The sequence below is a fragment of the Rhinopithecus roxellana genome, chromosome 2 (genome assembly GCF_007565055.1).
Source record: "Rhinopithecus roxellana isolate Shanxi Qingling chromosome 2, ASM756505v1, whole genome shotgun sequence".
Lineage (NCBI taxonomy): Eukaryota > Metazoa > Chordata > Mammalia > Primates > Cercopithecidae > Rhinopithecus > Rhinopithecus roxellana.
In genome coordinates, this window is record NC_044550.1 from 159,150,015 (window position 1) to 159,176,072 (window position 26,058).

At 34.4% G+C, this 26,058-nt stretch overlaps 1 protein-coding gene across 20 annotated transcripts in view; it reads left to right on the forward strand.

Moving 5' to 3' along the window:
* LCORL (ligand dependent nuclear receptor corepressor like) overlaps positions 1 to 26,058 on the forward strand; it is a 182,993-nt gene that overhangs the window by 60,068 nt on the left and 96,867 nt on the right. For 9 of the 20 annotated variants that reach the window (XM_010368012.2, XM_030922797.1, XM_030922826.1 and 6 more), the window contains exons 3-4: positions 5,999 to 6,078; positions 7,044 to 7,173. In XM_010368012.2, the coding sequence (XP_010366314.1) occupies positions 5,999 to 6,078; positions 7,044 to 7,173 (210 nt within the window). Of the gene's footprint in view, positions 1 to 5,998; positions 6,079 to 7,043; positions 7,174 to 8,494; positions 8,581 to 8,755; positions 8,803 to 26,058 lie in introns of those variants that run through there. The other 11 variants (XM_030922769.1, XM_030922773.1, XM_030922816.1 and 8 more) reach the window with 6 other exon arrangements.

Sequence of the window (26,058 nt, forward strand, 5' to 3'; positions counted from 1 at the left end):
GCAAAAGCCAAAATTGACAAATGGGATCTAATTAAACTAAAGAGCTTTTGCACAGCAAAAGAAACTACCATCAGAGTGAACAGGCAACCTACAGAATGGGAGAAAATTTTTGCAACCTACTCATCTGACAAAGGGCTAATATCCAGAATCTACAAAGAACTCAAACAAATATACGAGAAAAAAACAAACAACCCCATCAAAAAGTGGGGAAAGGATATGAACAGACATTTCTCAAAAGAAGATATTCATACAGCCAACAGACACATGAAAAAATGCTCATCATCACTGGCCATCAGAGAAATGCAAATCAAAACCACAATGAGATACCATCTCACACCAGTTAGAATGGCAATCATTAAGAAGTCAGGAAACAACAGGTGTTGGAGAGGATGTGGAGAAATAGGAACACTTTTACACTGTTGGTGGGATTGTAAACTAGTTCAACCATTATGGAAAACAGTATGGCAATTCCTCAAGGATCTAGAACTAGATGTACCATATGACCCAGCCATCCCACTACTGGGTATATACCCAAAGGATTATAAATTAGTCTACTACAAAGACACATGTACACGTATGTTTATTGCGGCACTATTCACAATAGCAAAGACTTGGAATCAACCCAAATGTCCATCTGTGACAGACTGGATTAAGAAAATGTGGCACATATACACCATGGAATACTATGCAGCCATAAAAAAGGATGAGTTTGCGTCCTTTGTAGGGACATGGATGCAGCTGGAAACCATCATTCTTAGCAAACTATCACAAGAAGAGAAAACCAAACACCGCATGTTCTCACTCATAGGTGGGAACTGAACAATGAGATCACTTGGACTCGGGAAGGGGAACATCACACACTGGGGTCTATCATGGGGAGGGGGGAGGGGGGAGGAGGGAGGGATTGCATTGGGGAGTTATACATGATATAAATGATGAATTGATGGGTGCTGACGAGTTGATGGGTGCAGCACACCAACATGGCATAAGTTTACATATGTAACAAACCTGCACGTTATGCACATGTACCCTAGAACTTAAAGTATAATAATAAAAAAAAAATACAAAGACTGGAGAAACAGGCTAAATATTCAGTAATAAGATTTGGCTAAATAAATTGTAGTGCATCTTTTTGTTGGACTATATTAACCAAAAATTACTTTGAGTATGGGAAATATTTGTGGTAAATAAGCATAAAGGTATAATATTATTTTAATTTTTTAAACTAAAATATTTTAGAGCAATTTTAAATTTACAGAAAAAAATTGAGTAGAAAGTACAGAGTTTCCATGTACTCTCTTTCCTCTGCCTTCAGGTCCGTATATATTAGCACATTTTGTTGAACCAATTGATACATTATTATTAACAAATTCCACAGTTTACACTAGGGTCACTCTTTGTGTGTTGTTCTGTTTTATGAGTTTTGCCTAATGCACAGTGCCATTAATCCATCATTATAGTATCAGACACAGTGCATATTGCTGCCAAAAAACGTCTCGTAAACTCTACCTAGTCATACCTCCCACTTCCCCAAACCTGTGGCAAACACTAATCTTTTTATGGTCTCTAAAGTTTTGTCTTTTTTAGAATGTCGTATAGTTGGAATCACAGTATGTAGCTTCTGAAGATTTGCTTCTTTCACTTAGAAATGTTCATTTAAGGCTGGGCACGGTGGCTCAAGCCTGTAATCCCAGCACTTTGGGAGGCCGAGACGGGCAGATCACGAGGTCAGGAGATCGAGACCATCCTGGCTAACACGGTGAAACCCTGTCTCTACTAAAAATACAAAAAACTAGCCGGGCAAGGTGGCGGTGCCTGTAGTCCCAGCTACCCGGGAGGCTGAGGCAGGAGAATGGTGTGAACCCGGGAGGCGGAGCTTGCAGTGAGCTGAGATCCGGCCACTGCACTCCAGCCTGGGCCACAGAGCGAGACTCCGTCTCAAAAAAAAAAAAAGAAATGTTCATTTAAGGGTCCTCTATTACTTTTCATGTCTATTTATTGCTGAATAATATTGCCTTGTATAGATGTACCCACAGTTTGCTTATTCATTCACCTATTGAAACACATCTTGCTCACTTTCAAGGTTTGACTATTAGGAATAAGACTTCTATAAACACTCACAGGCAAATTTTTTTGTGGACAAAATGTTTCAACTCATTCGGATAAATATTTAGGAGTGTCATTGATAGACTAAGAAACTGTAAGGGTATCTTCAATGGTAACTGTACCATTTTGCATTCCCACCCACAATGAATGAAAGTTCCTGTTGCTCCACATCCTCACCAATATTTGATGTCAGTGTTTTGGATTTTAACCATTCTAACAGGTATATAGTGGTATTTCATTGCCTTAATTTGCAGTTCCCTAATGACATGATATTCAGCATCTTTTCATATGCTTAGTTGCCACTATGTATCTTCTTGGGTGATGTATCTATTCAGACAGAGTTTGATATTTGGACAATGATGGATTCATAGAGTAAGTGAAGAAATATTTCCCCTGCTGCTGTTTTTAGAGACAGATTGTATGGAAATCATCTGGGTTAGTGCTTTCTGTTTCAGGTTTTTAATTATTAATTTCTTTAATAGATATAGGGCTGTTGAGGTTATCTATCTTACCTTGTGTGAGATTTGGTAGTTTGTGTCTTCTGAGGAATTGGTCCATTTTATTTAAAGTTGTCAAGTTTGTAAGCATGATGTTGTTCATAATACTTATTTATTATCCTTATAATGTCCATAGGGTCAATGTGATGGCCAGTCTTTCATTTCCAATGTTAAAACTTTGTGTTTTCTCTTTTTTTCTTGATTGGCTAGCCAGACTGGGCTGGAGGTTTATTAATTTTACTGATTTTTTTCCCCGATGAACCAGCTGATCCTAGTTTTTTTAAGTGACATAAAATATAAACTAGAAGAATCTATAGCAAAATGTTAATCATTGTCTATGGATGATGGGATTATTCTTTTCTCCTTTGTACTTTTCAATATAATTAATGTGTAATTTCATAATGAAAAATTAGTTTTTAGTTGTATCACCTACTGATCAGTATCTTTCCCTCAGACCAACACAGTTATAACCAGTGTTTCATTATCTTCATGAAAAATCTAGCTCAGTATTCTTCTTTTTCATTTTTCACTGAACTTTGTCTTTGGAAACGCTAAATTTACAGCCTGTGGATAAAGGGACCAAAAAGCATTAAAACACTCAAAAATTATTTATTAATAATGAGATTATTTAGAAGAAAATAAAAATAACATCTGTTGAGGTATTTTACACATGCTTTAATTTTTACTACAGCTTTAACATGCAATGATTATTCTCTTTTTCAAACAAAGAATCTAAAACTCAAGAGAAATTAACTTGCCTGACTGAGGCTACATGAGTATGTGGAAAAGCCACAAAAAGTTCAGTACTAGGGTTCTCCTATTTCAAAATCTGGATTAGATAAAGTGACTCAAGGCAGATTTTAACTATAAGAGTATATATCCGTGGTGGAAAGGTTGATCTTTGTCATTCATTAACTATTAGTTTTCATTATGACATCACCTTTTACTAATGAAGCTATTTCTATGAGATATATAATTTAACATTTTTTGAGTTTATGCATTACAGTTTCAAAAAGAGAGATAACATATTTTAGAGATGAGTATCTTACTCATTGTTTGAGATATTAAAATGAATGTTTTATTTCAGCATTTATTTAGTTTTTAATGACATGAAAGATAACCTGGGGAGAGTGAAAATCTGGCCTAGAGTTGATTTTTCAAAAGCTATTTTCACATAGAGAAAAATTTATCCCACCAAACATCATTTGTCTGGCTTAAAATAAAAAGTTAATATAGAAAGAGTGATTAAATATTTGTAAGTAAAGCTATACATTTTGAACTCAGAAAAATTTAATGGTCTTTATATTCAATTGATTTTTCATTGCCATTTATTTGACTGTGTAAGCATTTGTTATAATTTACATTTTCTTGAAGAACTCCTAAAATATCTAAAATAAGTAACAATCTCAGCATGCCTTGATACTATCTTAAAACTGGCAATTGTCTTAATCTAAAATTGTTGGCCCTTGATCGAGGATATTTATCACTGAAACTTTATGAAACCTTATAGCTATTTTTTAAAAATACCCCTTCCTGAAGGCTACAAGCTGTTTTCCAAAAATTAATGAGACACTGATTTTTTTTTTAAAAAAGGCAGTAAGATTTCCTTGACCTATCAAAATTATGTTGTGCTTGGCATATGAATCATGTTTTTGGCACAGCAGTTCCAAAACAACTCCAGAATCTTTTGCATGCTTATGGATGATCTGGTTCAGCTGGACTCCAGGCTGTGAGTGGGGAATAACATTTTCACATAAGTGTTAGGTCCCAAGTTCCTCTTATGTTGTATGGTGATTCTGTCCTAGTGAGGGGGTAAAAGTTTGAAACCTACATAAGCCTACATAGCTACAGTTCTATAGGAGCTGGGTTTTTAATTATATGGAATGTTGAAACTTTTTGATTTGTCAGATTTTACCGAAAGTGACCAGTTTTCTTAATGAAAATTTAAGTAAAATCTTTCTGTAAACTGACCTTATTAAATACAACTACAATGATATAGGATTAAAAAATAATGACTGGTAATTCTATCTTGTTTATAACTGGCTTTTGTATGGTGCTTCATAGTTTATGAAGTATTTTTACATTTTTTCATTTAATCCATAAGTTAGTTGATGTGATCCTTATTCACATATGAGATAATCAGAACAACTTTGTGGCTTGAAAAGCTTAAACTAGTAAGTGGGATTCCACCCCACATTTTCAGAAACTTCAAATCTAGTTATCTTTCCATTACCCTACACTGCATCTTAGTTCCCATTCCCTGCTCTAAGTTTATGTAGATATTAGTAATATATTTGTGTACTACTGCAGAAATTAAAGGAAGTTGTTACTATATTCTTTATATTCCAACATACTATCTTCTTTTCTGATCAGTGTTTCTGGGTTGATTTGGGGGAGTCCTAGCTACTGATCCCAACTAGTATTTATTCATTATCATTCCAAAAAAAGAAACCCTTTATTTTCTGTGCATTTTAGCGGAGACAAGTATTCAGCTTCATTATATATTTCAAAAGTATGAAAATTGCGGTGGTAGACCAGTGTTTTTCAAATTAGTTGCAGTATAGCTGCTTTAGATGGTAATGATTTTGTGTTTGAGGTTCTGCATATGAATTTATTTGGGAATAGCAATTGGGGAGAGTTTCTGCTGCAAGGGTTAAGTTTTAAAATCATGTCTATGCCAAATATATTTAGGATGACAATGTTATTATACCTTCATAAAATTCAGTAGGAACCATTTTTGTTTTCCAGAAATTCTCTAATATATTACAACAGTTGGAATGTAAGGAATATTCTTCTGGGAAAAAAAATTCATGTTTTATATTAAATAATATACTTATTTGTTTACCTGGTTTTTACTCTTAATTCTTGTAACAAAGCCTTTAAACAAGGTAATAAAAAACCATTCTGACTTTTGAGCTATAGACTTTTACTTGTTTCCTTGGGCATCATTCCATTTTCTGAAATCTGTGGGCTTTTCTGGTGCTTTCTTCTATTTCTCTATTTTATGTTGTCTTTCATGGTGTGCAAAGTTTATTTCCTCCAGATATCTCCCCCTTTGTTCTGATTTCTTTCATAGCAAAAATAAAATTAAAGCACAATGATAAGTTGACTCTTTCAGAAAGTTAGATGACATTTAAAACCCTATTGTTGGAAAATTGTTAATTTATAACCAGCTCATTGTTCTTGCTATTTTGTCCCATAATAGTGCAGATTACTCTCCTTACAGCCTTCTCTGTTTATTTCTAGATGTCATGAGTTTAATTTTAAAGTTAGTTCTTCTCCCCTTACTGTTAGTTTTTAAAAAATTATTATGTGAGCCATTGCTGTGGAGAGTGGTAATTTTATTTGTTTTAATAAAGTTAGTATATTTAATGAATTTTTTCCCTCTTTTAAAGACTGTGAACCAGAAGAGCTGACTGACTGGTCTATGGATGAAAAATGTTCATTTTGTAACCTACAGAGAGAAGCAGTCAGTGTAAGTTTTAGTGCTATGAAATTATCTTTAAACTAATGCACAATTGTAACACAGTTTTTTTTTTTAATCTCAATTTGTTTTGAAAATTTGTGACTCATAGTGGAAGTTTAAATATTTGATTTTGGTAAATGAAAATAATATTTTAAAGTCTTATGTTAGAAATCTAACATTTAGCTTAACTTGCAGGTAAAAATCCTAGAAAACTCTTCTTTTTTTACTTATTTAGTTCACATTTCTTTCTTACTGTTCCCTGACTCATGAAGTTTAGTTCAGGTCTATTTTGTATTTAGGTATAGAGGGATGAGCTTGAAGGCCTACTTTGGTCTGAGACCACCCTACAGTCTGATTTCTTAGAAATTAATAGTAGGGGAACAATGTGCTACTTTTAGCCTTTCACTTACTCTTGAAGTCTTTTGGATGTCATAATTATCTCCTGTGTAAATGATGAAATGTGTAAGTGTCTACTGTATACAGGGCATAAACTATGCAACCAGCATCTTCTTGTGTGGTGGGAAATCCTGATTTCTTTTCTACCGTTGTGAGAAGGGCTGAGAAGAAATGAAAACTTGAGAACTTGTACCAATTTTGGTCAGATTAGTGGGTAAACACAACTGCTTTGTTGTTAAAACTCTGACAGGATTACATTACTGGCATGCCAATACAGTGAATTTATTCACCAGTATGTCTTATATGCTCTTTTTTTTTTTTTTTTTTTTTTTTTTTTTTTTTTTTTTTTTTTTGGCTATAGTTTTGCTAAGAAATAAGGTTATTTTGACTCTCTATCAGAGCTATTTCTTTTTTCCTGACTCTTATTCTGAAATTTGTGTTCCCTCTCTCTAATTTGATACAATTTAAAGGGTAGATCAAATGAGCATTTAGAGCATTAATTTTTTGTCTTTTTTAATGGAATTTCATGTTTGAATTAAAAAATGATTCTGGATGTTGTTGTTTTCTTACACTTTTAGGATTGTATACCATCTCTTGATTCTTCACAGTCAACACCGACAGAGGAGCTATCATCTCAGGGCCAGTCCAACACTGATAAGATTGAATGCCAAGCAGAAAATTACCTAAATGCACTCTTTCGAAAGAAAGGTAATATTGGTATGCTTTGTCATTTAAAATTTCCAATAGAGAAATAAAATGTTTGAATTTTTTTTACACAAACGGTTTTTATATGTCAACCTCTCTACTTCACTCTTTATTATTTCTTTCTTTATTCTTAATTTTTATATTTTTAGGGACAGTAGGAGTCTCAGTCATTCTAGTACTAGTCTTGTATTAGGCATTCCTCTTCAGCATTCTGTTTTCAAATATCTCTCTGACTTTATCACACATTTTCCTCATCTACTATAGGCACCTTTAAAAATTTTTCCTTATGCTTCTGATCTTTCTTATTGTATTGCTGTCTTGAACACTTCAAAATTTGTTTGATGTTCAATAAGTTATATAATACTATATTGCAAAGCCATACCTGATAATGTAATAGTTAAATCACTTATCAGCGTGGTTGGAGTATATTTACTGACTTGCTATTTCAATATTTATTTGGTAACTTGAATTTGCTTAGTAGACATTAAAAAAAAATCAATGTTCTTTTTTATTTCTTGTCTCTCCAAACTACTCAAACCAAAGAGCTTTTGTTTTACTTGTTCCCTTACTTTACACACATATATCAAGCAGCAGTAGTTTTTATATTTTAGTTACTTGGGAGAATTAGAGAAATGTAGAACCTTTCATGTTTTGTTCTTGGCTGTTCCCACAGTAATAGAGTGTCTTATTTTTACCACCTGGACCTTTGTAAGTTATGGTGCATGTTTAGGTTGGGGGATTATCCTCTCTCTCAACTTTGAGATTAAGAAAATATTACCATATTGCCATCATCTACTTGTTGACCCTATTTTACTCCTCTTTGGAATGAGATATCACCAGATATTTTTCTACTAAATTGATAACTTTCATGTTTAAATCAATAATGTTTAAAATAGTACTTGCCTGTGACACAAGAGTCTTTTGTTTAGTCTTAAGTGTTCTTTTATATGTTGAAATATGGAAATCCTCTTATTAAAAGAGTCATTAATATAATTTAAAGGCCTAAAATTAAGAACTATATAATTTTTAAGAGCAAAAGACTGAAAATCTTTTCTTTTGTGTTACTGTTGAGAAATTCGCATTATCTTTAAAAATCAATTTTTTTTTCAGAATTTTTAGTACAGTGTTAAAAATGTTATACAGCCAGGTGCAGTGGCACGTAACTATAGTCCCAGCTAATAGGTGGGCTGAGGTGGGAGAATTGCTTCTGCCCAGTTGTTCAAGACCAGACTGGGCAACAAGACCTCATCTTTTTAAAACAATAATTTTACATGCTTTCTTTAAGGATTTTATAACATTAATTTAGAAAATTTTATTCTGTTAGTATTCACTTACAGGAAGAATTATGTTATCAGACTTGTATCACTAAGAGAACTGGAAGAAATGTACATATTTACACACATGCACACAGTAAGTTTCATTTACCTTGGAACTCATTACTCAGTCTCTTTTTCCTTTGAGTCATTTGTAATGGTAATAACTAGAATTATCAATAGTAATAGCCTTTAATTTTTGATAGTATGGAGTTAACCTATGCTCCATTGCCCTATTAAGAGTAATCAGTAAAAACTTGGTACTATTTCAGCTGATTCAAGCATCTGGGTCTCCAAGAGGTCTCCTACCAATGGTTGGGTGAGTGTTCTTGGATATTTAGTGACCTCTCCATTTCTGGATTTCTTCAACATCTTTTGAAAGATTGCAGAGTTTTTAAATTAAAGATTCTTCTTAGTGTTTTTGCTTTATTTTGGGCCTTTGTTAATTTCTTTATTAATAATTCATCACTTTCCAAATTTAATTAAACATAAAAGATTTTCTGCTTGTTTACTTGGGCTTTTTAAATTTGCTTTCAATAAAATCATTTTAGAGATTTCCAAATGGTCTGACCAAGATGGGGCTAGAAGATAATAACAATATCTTTTAAATGGTCTTAACTCCTTTTTTAGTTTGCCATTTGAGTTCTACTATTAACTCTACTTTGAAGTGAAAGGCAAGAAATATTATTTTAAAGACAGGAAATACTTCTGAGTCTTTGGAGTAGCATTTTAACATGTTGTTAAAACATCTTTTTAGTGCAGATTTTTTTTCCCCTGAAAATATCCCAATGCAGTCATTTTTAGGGATCCTGGATATGGATAGCATTAGTATTCCTGGTACTTTAAATCTTTTGCTTAGTTTGAGGAACATATGCATGTTGATCATCTTGCTAAAACATAAAGAACTCTTTTAATATCCTTATGGTAACTAATTTATTGTCTTTCCCAACTTATGCTTTTTGAGATGCTGCTAATGATAAATATAAGCTATTACTATTGAGAATATCACTACCTGGGATAATGATGATGATTGATATCATCAGTTGTGATTGAGAACTAACCCTTTTTTATGCTCTATCTCATTTAATGCCAAAACAATACTAAGAGGTAGGTACTGTTTAATAAGTAGGAACAATGAAGCTTAGAGAAGTTAAATACCATGATTTTTAAATGTGTGCTGAACATTTGAGTCATCCAGAAGAAGTTCAAAAAATGAACAGTGTTCTGTGTGAGGAGCACCTAGATTCTTTTCAGTACTAAGTAGAAAACACTTCCCATTCTCCACTAGTTAGCAGACTAGGATTAGAATTACTTTATTTGAATTAAGCAGACTAGAGAGGAACTATGAGGAATATTCTATATTTCTCATAGGTTTCTATTTTCTGTTCATGTGGCTTCTGAACAATTTCATTGATTAATTCCCTTGTAGTGCTTAATAATAGATAGGTTGTAGGAATGCCACTGGCATTAAACCTTCTCAAGACTGGAAGAAGCATATTGCTTAAATACAGCTCAAGCAATTCATTGTATTTAGAAGCTAGTCAAAAATACTCTTTCAGGGTTGAATAAGTCAAATGCAAAGAAGGATGTTCTAGGACAAAGGTGAACTTTTAACTAATTTTGTATATTCTTTACTTTAGAAATGTTTAAAAATTGAATTCCTCTAGAGATTAACACTAAAATTAAGTAGAGTGCTAGAGTAGAATGGAAATCTCCATAATAACAGGGACTTTGTTTTGTTTATTGCAGAATCTCAGCAACTAGGACAGTACCTGCATCTTAGGTCCTGAGTTAATATTTCTTGGGTGAATAAATGAATACTAAGATAAACTCTACCTAGCTATCTTTCAGTTTCTCCAAATATTCAGTAGTATTAGTACTTCATTTTTTCTGTTTTGAAGAAGTAAATTATTTTGTACATACATGTAGTTACCTTCCTCTGCTTTGTACTTAAAGTATTACTGGGTATAGTTTGAGTATCAGTCAGTTTGTTTGGAATGTTGATAAACGTAGGCATATAGCTATAAAATGCCTTGTCCACAGGTATCCTCATGAAATGTAAACTAAGTTATTTTGACCTTTAGCTGCAGATTCTGTAATCACCTGAAATGTTTAAGTCACTGGCTTATGATTCAGGAAGATGTCTCATCTTTTATTTTTAAATTGAAGGCTGCTGGACTTGACTAAATTGGACAGATAATATGTATGTAGTAGCTGAAAGAATCATACTGCTATCTATATAACAAAGTCATCCTTCATCAAAATGTAATATGTTTTTCCTGCTTTAATACCCACACATGCTTAGTATTCACGTACCCACAATTCTGTGTTTTTTTCCTGAAGACCTTCTTGATGAATTTGATGCCGTTAGTTGAAAGCTCCTACGAATGAACTCTTTTCCCTTAAGTTAATTGATAGCCAGGTTTTATATTAAAAACTTTTTTTTTTCCCATACCTTTTGGAAACACAGGCCCTTTTTCTTTCAAACTGTTGTTTTGTTTTGTACTCTAGCATGATATAAATACTAGTATGGTTCACTAACCAGTTGGGTTATGACTGATGATAAAGTAATTGATTTCTTAAAAACAGGTAGTGTTAATCTTTTAGATTACTTTTCTCTAAATGCAGACATCTTTGATTGACTGTGTAAATTTAACATGATTCATTCGGGCCTTAAGTATTTCTTATATAAGTGTTCCTTTGTGATGTCATTGTGGTCATACTTTGAATTTCTCTTATATAGGTTGTCCTTTTGGAACTCTCAGGGAATTTTAAGTGTCGTAAAATAACTGATATACCATTACAAGCTGCATTCAGAGGTGTTCATGAAAAGATTTTTCTCCTTTTCTTACCAGGTATCTGTAAGATAGTAAACAAATTCTGAGAACACACTTAAAATTAGAACCGGATTGAAGACTTTTTACATTTCTGATAAAAATCTCCCTTTTACTTGCGAGTCCATCCATAGAAGGAATTAAAGGAAATCTACCAGTTCATCCATCATCACCCAGATTCTTATCTCCCTTTGGCTTTTTAATTCCCTAATTTGACCCAGTCTCCTACCCCTTTACAATCACCCAAATTCTTTCTACTTTGTCTTCTGGAACTTCTGGTCTTCCATCAACAGAATCCCTCAGTCTCTTCTCTGAGTGTTCCTCTTTCTTTATTACTCTAATTGAAGCCTATGTGTTCATAAAGGATGCTTTTGTAGCCTTCTCACTTGCTGATTGTTTTTAATTCCTTACTTTGTGTAACATGAGGAGGCAACTGACAGGCAACCTCCAAAATCTTTATATCTGCCCTGCTTGCTCAAAACCGTGACCTTTTTTGAAGCCATGGCATTAAAGTATTCCATCTACATTATTGTCTCTACCAGGCTTTTTGCTTTCTTCCTCCCCAATACTATTCCCATCATAGTCATGTTGACTTCAAATTCTATGTAGCTGATACATCTAACACCCTGGCCTCTCCATTACTTGATCTCTTCATTTCCAACATTCTTTTCCTTTATTCTACTCTAGCCACCTTTTCCCACATTCCTATACCTTTATCACCTCCCAAGTCTGATTTTACCTATCCCTTTCTCTGACTACCATCTTATCCCAATATTCTCATTCCACTATTTATTTTTTATTTATTGTATTGATACATAATATTTATACATATTTACAGGATGCATGTGATATTTTGATACATGCATGAAATGTGTAATAACAAATTAGGGTATTTAGAATATCCATCACCTCAAATAGTTATTTTTGTGTTGAGAACATTTCACATATTTGCTTCTATTTAGAAAACTACAATATATTGTTATTAACTGTAGTCACCCTACTGTGCCATCAGACACTAAAACTTACTCCTTCTAGTTAACTGTGTAGATTTGCACCCAACCTCTTCATCCCCTCCCACCGTTGCCAGCCTGTGATAAATATCATTTTACTCTCTACCTCTATGGAGGTCAGCATTTTCTTAAGCTCCCACATATGAATGAGAACATGTGATATATGTCTTTTTGTGCCTTTCTTACTTCATTTAGCATAATGGCTGTCCATTTTGCTGCAAATGGCAGGATTTTGTTCTTTTTATGGCTGAATAGTATTCTGTTGTGTAGATATACCACATTTTCTTTATCCATTCGTAGACATTTAGGTTAAATTCATAACTTGGCTATTGTGAATAGTACTGCAGTAAACATGGGGATGCAGGTATCTCTTCATATACTGATTTCCTTTTATTTGGGTAGATACCCAGTAGTGGGGTTGCTGGATTGTATGGTAGTTCTATTTTTAGTTTTTCGAGAAACTTCCGTACTATTTTCTATAGTGGCTGTACAATGTACACTCCTAGAAACTGTAAAAGAGTTCCCTTTCCCCTTCTTATAAGCCAGCATTTGTTATTATTTGTCTTTTTTATAATACCCAGTCTAACTGGGGTAAGATGATGTCTCATTGTGGTTTTGAATTGCATTTATTTCCCTGATGATTAGTGATGTTGAACATTTGTTTCATATGCCTGTTGTCCATTTGTGTGCTTTCTTTTAAGAAATGTCTATTTAGGTCCTTTACCCACTTTTTAATGGGATTATTGTGCAGGTATCCAATTTATTTTTTCACCTCATTGCAGCCTTCAATCTATAGAAAACACCACTTTCACTCTTGAGTACCTCCTCATGATTTCACTTCTCTCTGTACTCAGTTCAGATACTGTGCTTGATAACCATGATCATTTTTCATGTAAAATCTTAACTCCCTTTCCTCTCTTTGCCTTTGTCATGTTTGACACTCAGAATTTTATCTGTGTTTTAATTCACTTCTCATTTACTACATGCTTATTTACTACACGCTTACTCTGGAATAGTTGAACTTGACAAGAGGAAAACATCCAATCATGCTGTTTTTCTAGGTCTCCTTTATCTAGTCGATTTCCTCTCTTACAGGTAGTTATTTTCTCTCTCTCTCCTCAAACCTCCACCAACTAAAAATTCTCTTTCCTTTTTGTAGAACAATCACCTTCTATTATACTGTATACTCTATTTGTTTTATTTTTTGTTTGTTATCTGTTGCCTTCTGCTAGAATATAAGCACCATGAGGAACTGAATTTTTGTTAACTAGTATATTTCAAGAACTAGCACACAGTAGGTGTTTATAATAATATTTGTTATTGTCCATACTTTTGCCATCTCCACTTTCCACCTTCCCTTCTTCTCTTTTCAGTCCGTCCTAGTTAGACTTTCTTTCCTACCACTCCGCTGAAATTGTTTTATCAATTTCACTGGTAATTCCATTTTGTCCTATTCAAAGGAATGCCAGTCATTTCTCATCTTAGCCTTTCAGCATCATTGCCTTTCTCACAAATTGGTTCTTTCACATGATCCTTGCTGGTTTTCTTCTTCTTGACCTTTAAATGTTGAAGAGCCCTGAGAATTAGTCCTCAGCTGTCTTCTCTTCTTGATATACTTTCACTCACTTGATGCCCTCACTCAGTCCTGTGGCTTTATCATATGTGTGCTGATAATAACTACATAGTCAATCTAATCCTGACCTTTCTTCCCGCTTTACCAACTCGTATATCTAACTGCCTAGTTGATATTCTTCACTACAGTGGCTAATAGGCATCACACAATGACCAGTCTAAAACAGAACACTTGATTTTAATCTATTCCCCTTCCCCAGTTTTTTCCATCTTTGTGAAAGGTATCACTCGTGACTCAGTTGGTCAAGCCAAAAGGCCAGGAGCCTTCTTTGATTTCTCAGTATCTTTTACAGCCCACATGCAACCTATTATCAAGTCTCTACCTTCAAATCTATTCTAAATTTCACCATGTCTCATCATTTCCATTGCTACCACCTTAATCTGAGGCCCATCTGGTCTGGTTATACTACTAAAGAGCCTTCTAACAAGTCCTTTTATTTCTACTTCTCCCCTGTCTTACCTATTCAGCTTTCTATGTAGAAAGAAAAATGATGTTTCTAAAGCCTCAACCAGATCATTATTCCTCTGTCCAAAAGCATTTAGTGGCCTTACATGTCATTTAGAATAAAATCTCTCAAGGACTCTATGTGGTCTGATTCTGCCTCTTCCTTGACCACATCTTATTATTCATTCTTTTGAATACTTACTGGCTTTTTGCTTTTCCTCAAATGTGCTAACCTTATTTTCTTCTCAGGATCTTTACACTTGCTGTTACCTCTGTCTGGAATCCTGTTTCTACCAGTGCACTTTGCTAATTTCTTCATATCATCAAATATTGCCTCTCTCCTGACAGTGCACTGCCCGCACCACCCTACTGATAATTCGTCTTAGTCACTCTTTCACGTTATGTTATGTTATGTTATGTTATGTTATGTTATGTTATGTTATGTTATGTTATTTTTGAGACAGAGTCTCGCTCTGTCACCCAGGCTGGAGTGCAGTGGCGTGATCTTGGCTCACTGCAAGCTCTGCCTCCCAGGTTCATGCCATTCTCCTGCCTCAGCCTCCCGAGTAGCTGGTATTACAGATGCCCGCCACCACGCCCACCTAATTTTTTGTATTTTTTGTAGAGATCGCGTTTCACCGTGTTAGCCAGGATGGTCTCAATCTCCTGACCTCGTGATCTGCCCGCCTCAGCCTCCCAAAGTGCTAGGATTATGGGCATGAGCCACCATGCCCAGCCCTCATGTTATTTTTTTAAAGTCTCCTTGACTCCTCTTAAAATCTTTTTATCTGCCACTTCTGGAATATAAGAACAAATTAGGCAGGGATTTTGTGTTTTGTTATATCCCTAGCACCTAGAATAGTACCTGGCACCATTAACACTCAATAAGTTAATTGAGTGCATTTAAACATTTTAGAAAAGAAATGTTTTCAGAATCAAAATCAACGCTTTAAAATCATGATGGCCTTTCAATGGTTTTTTAAAAATGTAACTCACAGCTGCAGTATGCTAAACCTTTAGATAAACATCATGAGTGAGTCCTGGCAGATGACAAGTAAGTGCTTATATTCCAAGATGTTCTAGGCATCCATCAGAAATACTGAAAATATAAGTGATTCTATATTCCTTTCAGAAATGTTTAGTCATTATTCTTTTAGTGGTTTTGTACATCCCTAATATCCTTTGGGGTAAATGTTTAAATTTGAGGGGAACAGATTGCAGGCAGAGTTGTGGAGAAAAGGGAAGAATTATACACTGCTGGTGGGAGTGTAAATTAGCTTAGGCATTGTGGGAAGCAGTGTGGCAATTCCTCAAAGAGCTAAAAACAGAACTACCATTCAACCAAACAATCCCATTGCTGGGTGTATGCCCAAAGGATTATAAACTGTTCTACCATAAAGACCCATGCATACATATGTTCATTGCAGCACTGTTTGCAGTAGCAAAGGCTTGGAATCAACCTAAATGCCCATCAGTGGTAGACTGGATGAAGAAAATGTGGTTCATATATACCATAGGATACTATACAGCCATGAAAAAGAATAAGATCATGTCCTCTGCAGCAACATGGATGGAGCCAGAGGCCATTATCTCTAGTAAACTAATGCAGGAACAGAAAAAAAAAAGTATCACATGTTCTCACTTATAAGTGGGATCTAAAATAATAAGAAGTAATGGCACAAGAGGAGAACCGTAGACACTGGGGCCTACTTGAGGGAGGAGGATGGGAGGCAAGTGATAGGAGGGAGAGGATCAGGAAAAGTAACTATTGGGTATTATGCTTAGTACATGAGTGTTGAAATGGTCTGTGTGCCAAACCCCCATGACATGAGTTTGCCTGTAGTAACAGACTTGCACATGTACCCTGAACGTAAAATAAAAGTTTTTAAAAATCATTTTTGAGGGGAAATAAATGGTTTTTTAATTTATCTTGATATAATTTGTTAGGAGTTTTTCTAAATAATTTGTATATTCTAATTCATTACAGTAAGTGAGAATGCAGACCTGATCATCAAAAAAGATGTAATTCTATTGGGGGCCCTATTTTTTGAATTACCATCTGTCTTTAGGTAATACTTCTTCCCTGTGCTGTCTCTAATATGGCAGTCAGTAAAATTAGCCTATATTTAATATATAGCAATCTGTATGTGCTGTTCAAAATTCTTTATATTTAAGTACTTAATGCGAAGAAGCACTTTTATGTGGAAGTAATAGAAGAACTAATATGTGCTATATGACTGGTTGGTATTACAGTGTCTTCAGTAAGCCTTTTTAATGATATTTCTCCCAGTTTTCTTGAGTAACTCATGAATTCACCAACTGTATCATCACCTGTTTTGTTCTTGTATAGAATGCTACTAAGTTAGTTCTTTCTTTTCCCCAGTTACGACTTTTCCCCCAAGCACAACTAGCATGTTGGGCTTTATAAAACATATTTCTGGTCCATGATTAGTTTATTAATTTAAGAAAGATTTACTAAGCTCCTACTACATGCCAGGTACTGCTCTAATGAACCAAAGAAAAAATATCCCTGTCTTCATGGACCTTTATGTTCTAGTGAAGACAGGCCGATGCCGATAATAAACAAGTAAATGATACCTGTGATTGAATGTGTATATACACACACCCAAACCTCTCACGTGCTGGTTGTATATGAATATAGATAAGTGCCATGGAGACAAAATGGAAAGAAGGACATAAAGCATGGAGATGGTGATTACATTTTTATAAATGATAATCAGATGACATTTGAGCAGAGATGTAAAAAAAGTTGAGGTAGCAAGCCATAGAGATCTTAGGAGAAATATATTTCAGGAATTAAAATAATAGCAATTTTGAGAAATTATGGATTTGGCATGTGGTAGGTGATTGCCATTCCCATTCTTCAGTTTTATATATGTATAATGTTTGTTTTTCTCTAGAGAACAATCTAAAATTGTAGCATTGTAAAGCAGGAAGGGGGAGTTAGAGATTGTCTATGTTTCTTTACATACAAAGAAATAGTAACTTCACCAATGAACATGTACTATAGTGTAAACAAATAATGAAATGTTAGATAATTAATGATCGTCAATAGCACTTAGCAAAATAAATAAGGCAATTTTTAAAATGTCCGATTAATGGATTGTAGAGTTGGTTGAGTGAAATATGGTGGTTAAAAAAAGAAATAGGAGCTTTAGCTCCCATTACTGTTTGGTAGTGAATTAAGCCAGAGTGAACTGGTGAAGTAGTGAAATAGATGCCCAAGGTTCATCCTTGTCTGAATCCATGGAAGTAGCTCTGAACCATCAACTGAAGCAATAGACAAAGCAACTGGATGAAAAAACTCCTCAGAATGAATAAACTGTTTAAAGTTACTTCACTTGCACTTTTTCAGCTCCTGGTCACCCAATACTTTATTCGTAGTTTAATTTTTTAATGTGATGAGTCTTCTCCAGTCATGATCAAACTCACTTGTAACAACAAACGTTTTATTTGCGTGGTCTAAATTTTTTTTTTTTTTTTTTAAGATTCAGTGTCAAGTATTTGTGACTCCTTTTTCTTTGCTTGACTAGTGATGAGCATCAAGTGGAAAGATTTTTTCAGTTATAAACTTCAACATTTCTACTGTCCATTTCATTAAATTCAGCCTCCTTTAGCAAGATGTAAGACTTTTTGCTTTACAGTCAACATTTCCATTAACTCCTGGAAGTTAGCAAAATATGTACTAGATTCTTACATACTCCATTCATTGTTTGCGGTGATACTTTCCACCAAGCCTGATTGGCTAATAGTATCATCTTATCAAAACTCTTTCATAAATCCTACATTAAAGAAGTGTTAAATGTATTAGCACCCCACATCAGATATTCATCATCAATATACTTGAAGTGTGTGATACGTCCTTTGTCTGTAGGCTGTGTTAATGACATTCAATTGGAAGGCAAAAGAGTCCATTTAAATATTCCCTTCAGAAATAATGTTAACCAGAAAGAGATGTACATAAGCCTGTTCTATTATCAGAAGTGCCTTGTTTAAGATTTTCTTTCTCCATATGTTCCTTGATGAATAATAAAGAATGATTCTGTACAACCTCATGAATACCTTTATACCCAAGCTTTATGATTTGAACACCATAAAATAAGCATTCCTTCCTTTAATGAATTCCATTAATGAATTCCTTTAATGAATTCCATTCATTCCTTCCTTTAATTCCTTCCATATGTTCCTTGATGAATAATAAAGAATGATTCTGTACAACATCATGAATACCTTTATACCCAAGCTTTATGATTTGAACACCATAAAATAAGCCTTCCTTCCTTTAACATTACCTTAAGGGTTCTTGAGTTTTTCAAGTGGTATACCAAAAAAGGTTTTAGCTTAATATCATCTTTACACTTTCCACTTAAAAAGTAATGTTGAGCTGTCTTTGACATCTTGATGTTCTAATGCTGTTCTTATCTAAAAAAAAATTGAGGTGGAACTTTTCCCCCATAAAAGCTCTAGTTCATCAGGATTGAAAATGTGCGTAGCGGTTTAAACACATTTGTCAATACTGTAGTTTTTCACATTCAACAAGGAGTGTTGCTACAGCCTCACTGTCAGCAGAAACTACTCACTGGACTGTGATCCTCAAATTATGTAGTTTGTACAGTTCTTAAGTTTCTCAGACCCTTCTGTACGTCCTTTAAAACTCAACTCTTTCACTGAATTATTGCCTTCAGCTGAGGTACACTATAAATACAGTGTGATTGTTATAACAGAGAATTTAAGAAATAGATTTTGTGGAATTAAAAGAAGTATAAATTCTACTTGAAGTAAGAGTTAGTGGAAGAAAGTGTATTGTTTCCAGTACAGGCTTTACAATAGCAATAACAGTTGAGCAGAATTCCCTCAGTAGAAGAAAGCAAAGGAAAATGGATAGCTCCTGTATCAGGGTGCTTGATTTAAAGTTACTAACTTTGGCCATGTTAAGGAAAAGGGGGTTATGGGAGACTATTCAGGGCTCTCACAATATCTAGAGGCTAGAGGGCCAAGGTTGGCAAATAAGAAAGAATTCAAGAATACAGAGGAACCACAGCCCAGGACACATTATAATAAACAAGTCTGCATGACCTCAGGTTTATGCTTCCATAATGTGTTCGTTTTTCCAAGTCCTGAGAGGATTCATTTAATTGGCCCATTCTAAAACATCTGTCTGCCCACCCTTAGCACCACTGAGAAGGAGAGGAGGGATCTGGCCCCTTCCACATCGATTGTACATGTAGTCAAAAGATGAGAATAGCACTCTGGAAAATGAATATGCCCAAACAGACCAGGTGTGTAAAAAGCATAAAATTCTAGAGTTGTCAGGTGAAGTGTGTATGCTTTTTACAATGGTGCTCTCTACCTGCTAGCTAAATCCTAGAAAAGGGGGAATTAGGGTACTAAAAATAGGAAACTTGATTGCTGGGCAGTACATACACACAAAGCCAGATGTCCATTAAACCCCTTAATTTGCCAAAAACAAGGACATATTCTCAGCCCTTAGGCTGCTTAGACCCTACGGTATTTGACTTTGTTGATCACTCCTCTCTTTCTTGGAAACTCTCTTTCCTTTGGCTTTCACTGTACCATTTTCTTTTAGTTGTCTTTACTCCTCTGAAAATTGTTTCCCACTTTCTCCCTTTTTTTTTCCTTTGATATAAGGAGGAAGGTATAAGTCAGGTAAGGTAGATTTTCTTATTCTTTGTTTCATCCCTTAAATGTTATTCTCTTAAGGCTCAATTCTCATCCTCCTTTTAATTTTATGCATTCTCCCTGGACAACCTTAAGCTGCAGGCTCTCACATCCTAGTGATAGACAATCCGCATTGCTGGTCATGATTTTTCAAGTTCATATTCCTGGCTGCTTCTAGGTTATCTACTTCCAGATGCAACCCACAAGAATTTCAAAGGAGGTACTATGTATAACACTGGAAAATTTTAGTTATTCCTTTTGACTTCTACTCCTGTCTCCTCTGTTAAAATATGACATCTTTGAGGACAGACACTGTCTTTTATTTCATCATTTTTTTCTAGTACTTAGCACATGTATTTATGCTCAATACATGTGTAATGAATGTTTCCTATTCTGTTCTCCAGAAAATGAGAAGTTTAAAACCCTATTCTGTGGCCCAGGTTCCTTATATAAATAACCCATATCCCCAGTTACCTTGATTAGAAGCTTCACACTAAATACTTGTTGAGTAACTGAATCTACCAGGTCCCCTCAATCCCATTGATTCTACTTAAAATATTATTTTTTTATTGACCATGCAGGTGTTCATATTTTCTTGGCTATACCATAACCCTCCACATATTTATCACTTTCTTTTAAAACAAAGCCATTATTCTCTTATCTGCTGCTGCTTAGTATCAACATTAAAATCCAATTATATTTATGTGTACTTCAGTGTTTTTCTGCTTCTTATTTCCTCTTTGCTTGATAAACTCTAAATCATCTTTCACGGAAGAAATGTTTCATATTCCCTGATTCCTTTCCTGTTTTCCTTTTCACTACCTCCAGGCAAAAATAAAAATTTCCCTCTTAGATTTCCTGTAACACATTGTATATGCAAAATGGAACATAAATTAGATGTGCTTTGCCAAAAAGAGAGAGGATAATAAGAAATTAAAACCTATGTGGGTATCTGTTATGCTTGGTGAGAATACACCCTATACAGATGGTGATGCTGGAGTTAATGGATTTATTGGTCTTTTAAAAAAATGTCCTTATTGTAAATTGACAATTTATAATTGCATAAATTTATGGGGTACAAAGTGATTTATGAACACAACTTGGAATAATTAAATCAAGCTAGTTCATCCATCCATCACTTCAAATACCTAACATTTTTTGTGGTGACAACATTTGAAATTTACTCTCTTAGCAATTTTGAAAGGTATAGTGCTCTTTTTTTAACTCTATTCATCACATTGTGCAATAAATATAAAAAAAAAATCCATATTCCTTTTGAGATTGTGTACTCTTTGACCCTGTCTCCCTATTTCCGTACCCTCAGCTTTGGATTCTACTCTCTACTCCTTGTATTCTACTCTTCTGCTCTCTGCTTCTTGAATTTGATTCTTGTGGATTTCACATATAAGTAAAGACATGTAATATTTATCTTTCTGTGCCTGGCTTACTGCACTTTATATAATGTTCTCCAATTCCATCCATGTTGTTGCAAATGACAGAATTTCCTTCTTTAAGGCTGAATAGTATCCCATTGTACATATGTATACACATATGTAGACACACCACATTTTCTTTATTCAGATTCATCTGCTGCTGGACACTTAGCTTGATTCCATGATTCAGCTGTTGTGAATAATGCTGCAATGAACATGAGAGTGTAGACATTTCATCAACAAACTGATTTCAAATCTTTTGGGTGAATACCCAGAAGTGAGATTGTTGGATCATACAGTAATTCAATTTTCAGTTTTTCTGAGGAACTTCCATCCAGTTTTCCATAATGGCTATACTAATTCACATTTCCACCAACAGCACACATGGGTTCCCTTTTCTCTGCAATTTTTTTCCTCTTTTAATAGCTCTTAGTTTCTATATGCCTCACTTACGCTAAGTATCTCTGCAAATAGAGTGTAACTCCCATGTTTAAAAGATGTATGTTTCCTAATACACAATGATGTATGAGATTGTAGACCTTAAAAGATGTAGACTGCACTTATGGGCTATTTAAGGGATTTTTAAGGATAATTTTGACTCTACCAGGATGAATTTTACCTTTCTTTGTCAATTTTAGATATTATTTTGTCATTATCTTCTTAAGAGTATTGATCTTAGTAAATTTTAAACTCCTTAAAGGCAAGGAATACCTTAATAAGATTTATATTTTCAGTTCCTTGTATAATACATTTATGTTTTGAATGAATTTAAGTCTGTGACATAAGACAAAAACATAACATACTCTTCAACATGGGATGTATACTTGCTTCTCAATTTACTAAACACATTTTAGGCATAAGTGGTGGGAAAATGAAGTCTTTTTTAAAAAATTGCACGTTTATACACATTACATGCATGCGTGTGGTTTTTAAAATAACATGGCTAAAGCAGTCTAACACATTTTAGGATACAATATACAGTAATACAGTTCAGAAAAATTGCTAAAAGGCCAAGGAAATAAAGGAGGAGCCTACTCAAAAGATAGTGTGAAAGCAGTTTACTGTTCAGCATTTGCCTTCTTGGTTGCCATATGGTTAGATGTCTTAACGTTTTGCTCTATAAAATAATAGTTTCTAAGGTGGTGGGTTTTCATGGTTTTGTTTTGTTATGAGAACTGATGTTTACATATGCAATTTTCCTGCCACAAATTTTGTGTTAAGAGGATGCTGTGGAAACAAGAGTTTGGTTTTTTTAAACTCCTCGGAAAATCTGTATGTCTTCAAGGTCTGCTTTTCTCTGTTTTTTCTGTTTCTTACTTTTTAAATTCTGTCTCATTAAGTTTTTAAGTTCTTCGTGGTATTTAAATGTGTTCAAAACAGTGGTTATCTCTGTTATAAAAACAGCAGGCTGTTAGGTAACTTTTAGAGTGAAACTACTGTAACAATTATTTTGCCTATTTTTTTTTTTTTAAATAAAATATACGTTGTCAAAGCATAAGTACAGAAAATTTTCACAGCTATTATATATAATGCATCTAAAACCCTGATCCAGGTTTCTTAAAACTTTATTTCCTCTTGATATCTTAACCATAAGACTAATTTGATTGTAGTCTGCCTGCAAACTTAAGATAGCCCAACATACTAACTTTGGTGGTATTAGAATCTCAAGTTCATGGCCTTTTAAGGAAAAAGTAAAATTTGTAATGCTTGTAGAAATTAACCAAGGACTGAAATATTCTAAGTCTCCTGAACTTGGAAAGGGAGAAAAGGAGGGGTGTATTGCTGGGTCAACTTATTTTTTTTGCTAGATAATTTTCTCTGTATATTCCATATATTCTAGTTGTATTGATGATAAATTCTAGTGTTAAAAAAAAAAACCCCAAGTTATAGCCAGTGACTGAATCAATCCAACATCTCAACTGTTTTATAAAAGGTTGAAGTTCTGTCATGTCATAAGTGATTCTGATATTTTTTGTTTCTATTCTCACATAAAGATTATCGTCTTTTAAATGCAATTTTTATAATAATAGTACTCTGTAAAACATGCTTTAATAATACATGAGTTTTCCTGTGTACCTCATTTAATAAAGTGATGTAGTTAACTGCTGTCAAGAGTTACCCTTATATCTAAGGTACTTTGGAACCTCAGTGTCTTATTCTTTCTCCGTGTTTCTTATTTACTAAGATATGAGGAGTCTATAATTCTTGCAGAGGGTATGATTAAATACCGTACCTGGGAATTGTGATAAATTAGTTTTGTATATTATTTCACCATTTTTATTTTACGTATAATTATGAGCTGTCTGCTGCACCTTACTGTCTGCTATTGGCTAGTTGTATATTATATCCACAGCCTGCTCATACTGTTTTTGTAAAGTTTATCTATAGACTTTCCAGCCTGTAGAACTGTGAGAAACAAATTTCTGTTGTTTATAAGCTATCCAGTCTTAAGTATTTTATTATTGCAGCCCAAATGGACTAAGAAAAGTGCTCTGTAAAATAGTATGTGCGTATAGTCAGGGGTTGTTATATAAGATGCCCGCTGAAGTGCAGGACTTCTATTTATATACATCCTTCATAAAATAAGGATTCTCCAATAAAAGGAACCAAAGCCCCTTGGAGAAGTGGTTGTTTTCATGGCTGGGTTAGGAAAATACAAGATGAGCTTGGAGCATTTTATGTTGCCAGAAAGTAAGGAAGTGCTCAAAAACAAGTATGAGAACACAGGAGCCATCCTGAAAGAGCTCCTGATGGCCAGAGATGCAACAATTTGAGCAACAAAGTAAACAATAGTTTTAACAATAATTTGGATTGTTAGCCATAGAATAAAATAAATATCCATGTTTTAATACTGATATAAGTGAATAAATAAATGAGAAGGAAGGGGCAGTTCTTTCTTACAGAAATAAATATTCCAATTTAAAAATGTGGAATGGGATAGTGAATAGGTACAAAGAAAAGGTAGAAGATTGAATGAGTAAGACCTAGTATTTGATAGCACAACAGGGGGACTATAATCAATAATAATTTAATTGTACATTTTAAAATAACTAAAATCAATGAGCCTACCTAAAAAGACTCTATATCTGCTAAAGGGTGTAATAGAGAAAATTGTAGTCACAAGGGAATCAGACTTGTGCTTTAACAAGTCTAGGACATTCACAAATACAGTGGTCAGGTCCTGGCTTTAATTAGGCAAAAAACTCTGGACAGTGGCATGGATAAGGATGGGTCAACTAGATTTAAGACTAAAAGAAGATACCATGCCCATATCCTCTTTTGAGGAAAACCATCTAGGGTGGGTAGCTTCATTAAGCTATGGTAGGACATGACTTTCACTAAAACCTTAAGTAAGGTGTGAGTAACAAATGAAATTTGGAAGTATATAGTGGGTCTGGCAAGAGTTTTCTTTTGTGATAATGGTATGGATTCTTATGATAATGTGTCTATACCCCTTAACCTACCCCCACCAAAAAAAAAACTCCTAAAATGTTATAAAAAGCAAAGATCCTGTGATTCTGTATTCTTTATATTCCTGTGACCTGGCATATTCCTTGTTCTACATGGGCTGTTGAGACCATCAAATCTGTAGAATAAAAAGAAATTTCGGGAAGCCCACGTCCACTTACTTTATCCTTGACTTTGTATTTATTTTTTGCAGTGCAAACTCAATGGTGAAATAGTAAGCCAAAGTGAAAGCAATATAAGCAATGTGTTAAGTCTTCATTCTTGCTAGCCTTTGAACCAGCTAACTTCCTTCCGGAAGAAAAATCATTTTTCTCTAATAATTCCTTTCAGCGAGTGTTAGTAACTTTTGGCATAAAGTGTGAGAGAATAAAGGAATGTTTTCTCATTTTTGTTTTTCTGTGCACTACCAATTTTAAAAGATTAGTTTATTGCTCAAATATTAATGCAGTCCTTATTCCCTTTGAAGAGTGAAGAGTCGTTTCATTTATGAGATACTCACTGAGTTATCTTGTTGAGTTATGGTACCATGGTTGATCACCGAATACATGAGTAAGGTTTAGTGTTTAGTCTCAAGGAGGACATTGCTTGTTATAGTAGGATACAGTGGAGATACAATAGGGAGAATAATATATGAGTTCTTGATTCTCTTGTCATCTCAGGGGTGTTGAAATTGAAGACAAAATGAGCCGCCAGATCCACGGTCCCCAACGTTTTTGGTACCAGGGACACGTTTCGTGGAAGACAATTTTTCTCAGGCAAGGTGTTGCAGGGAGATGGTTTCGGGATAAAATTGTCAGGCATTGGTTAGATTCTCATAAGGAGCATGCAACCTAGATTTTTCTCATGCACAGTTCACAGTAGGGTTGGTTCTCCTATGAGTATCTAATGCTGCTGCTGATCTGACAGGAGGCGAAGCTCAGGCAGTAATGCTCACTTGCTGGCTGCTCACCTCCTGCTGTGCAGCCCGGTTCCTTACAGGCCATGGACTGACCGGTCTGTGGCCTAGGAGTCGGGGACCCCTCCCTTACATATTCTTCCAAGAAATATATAATC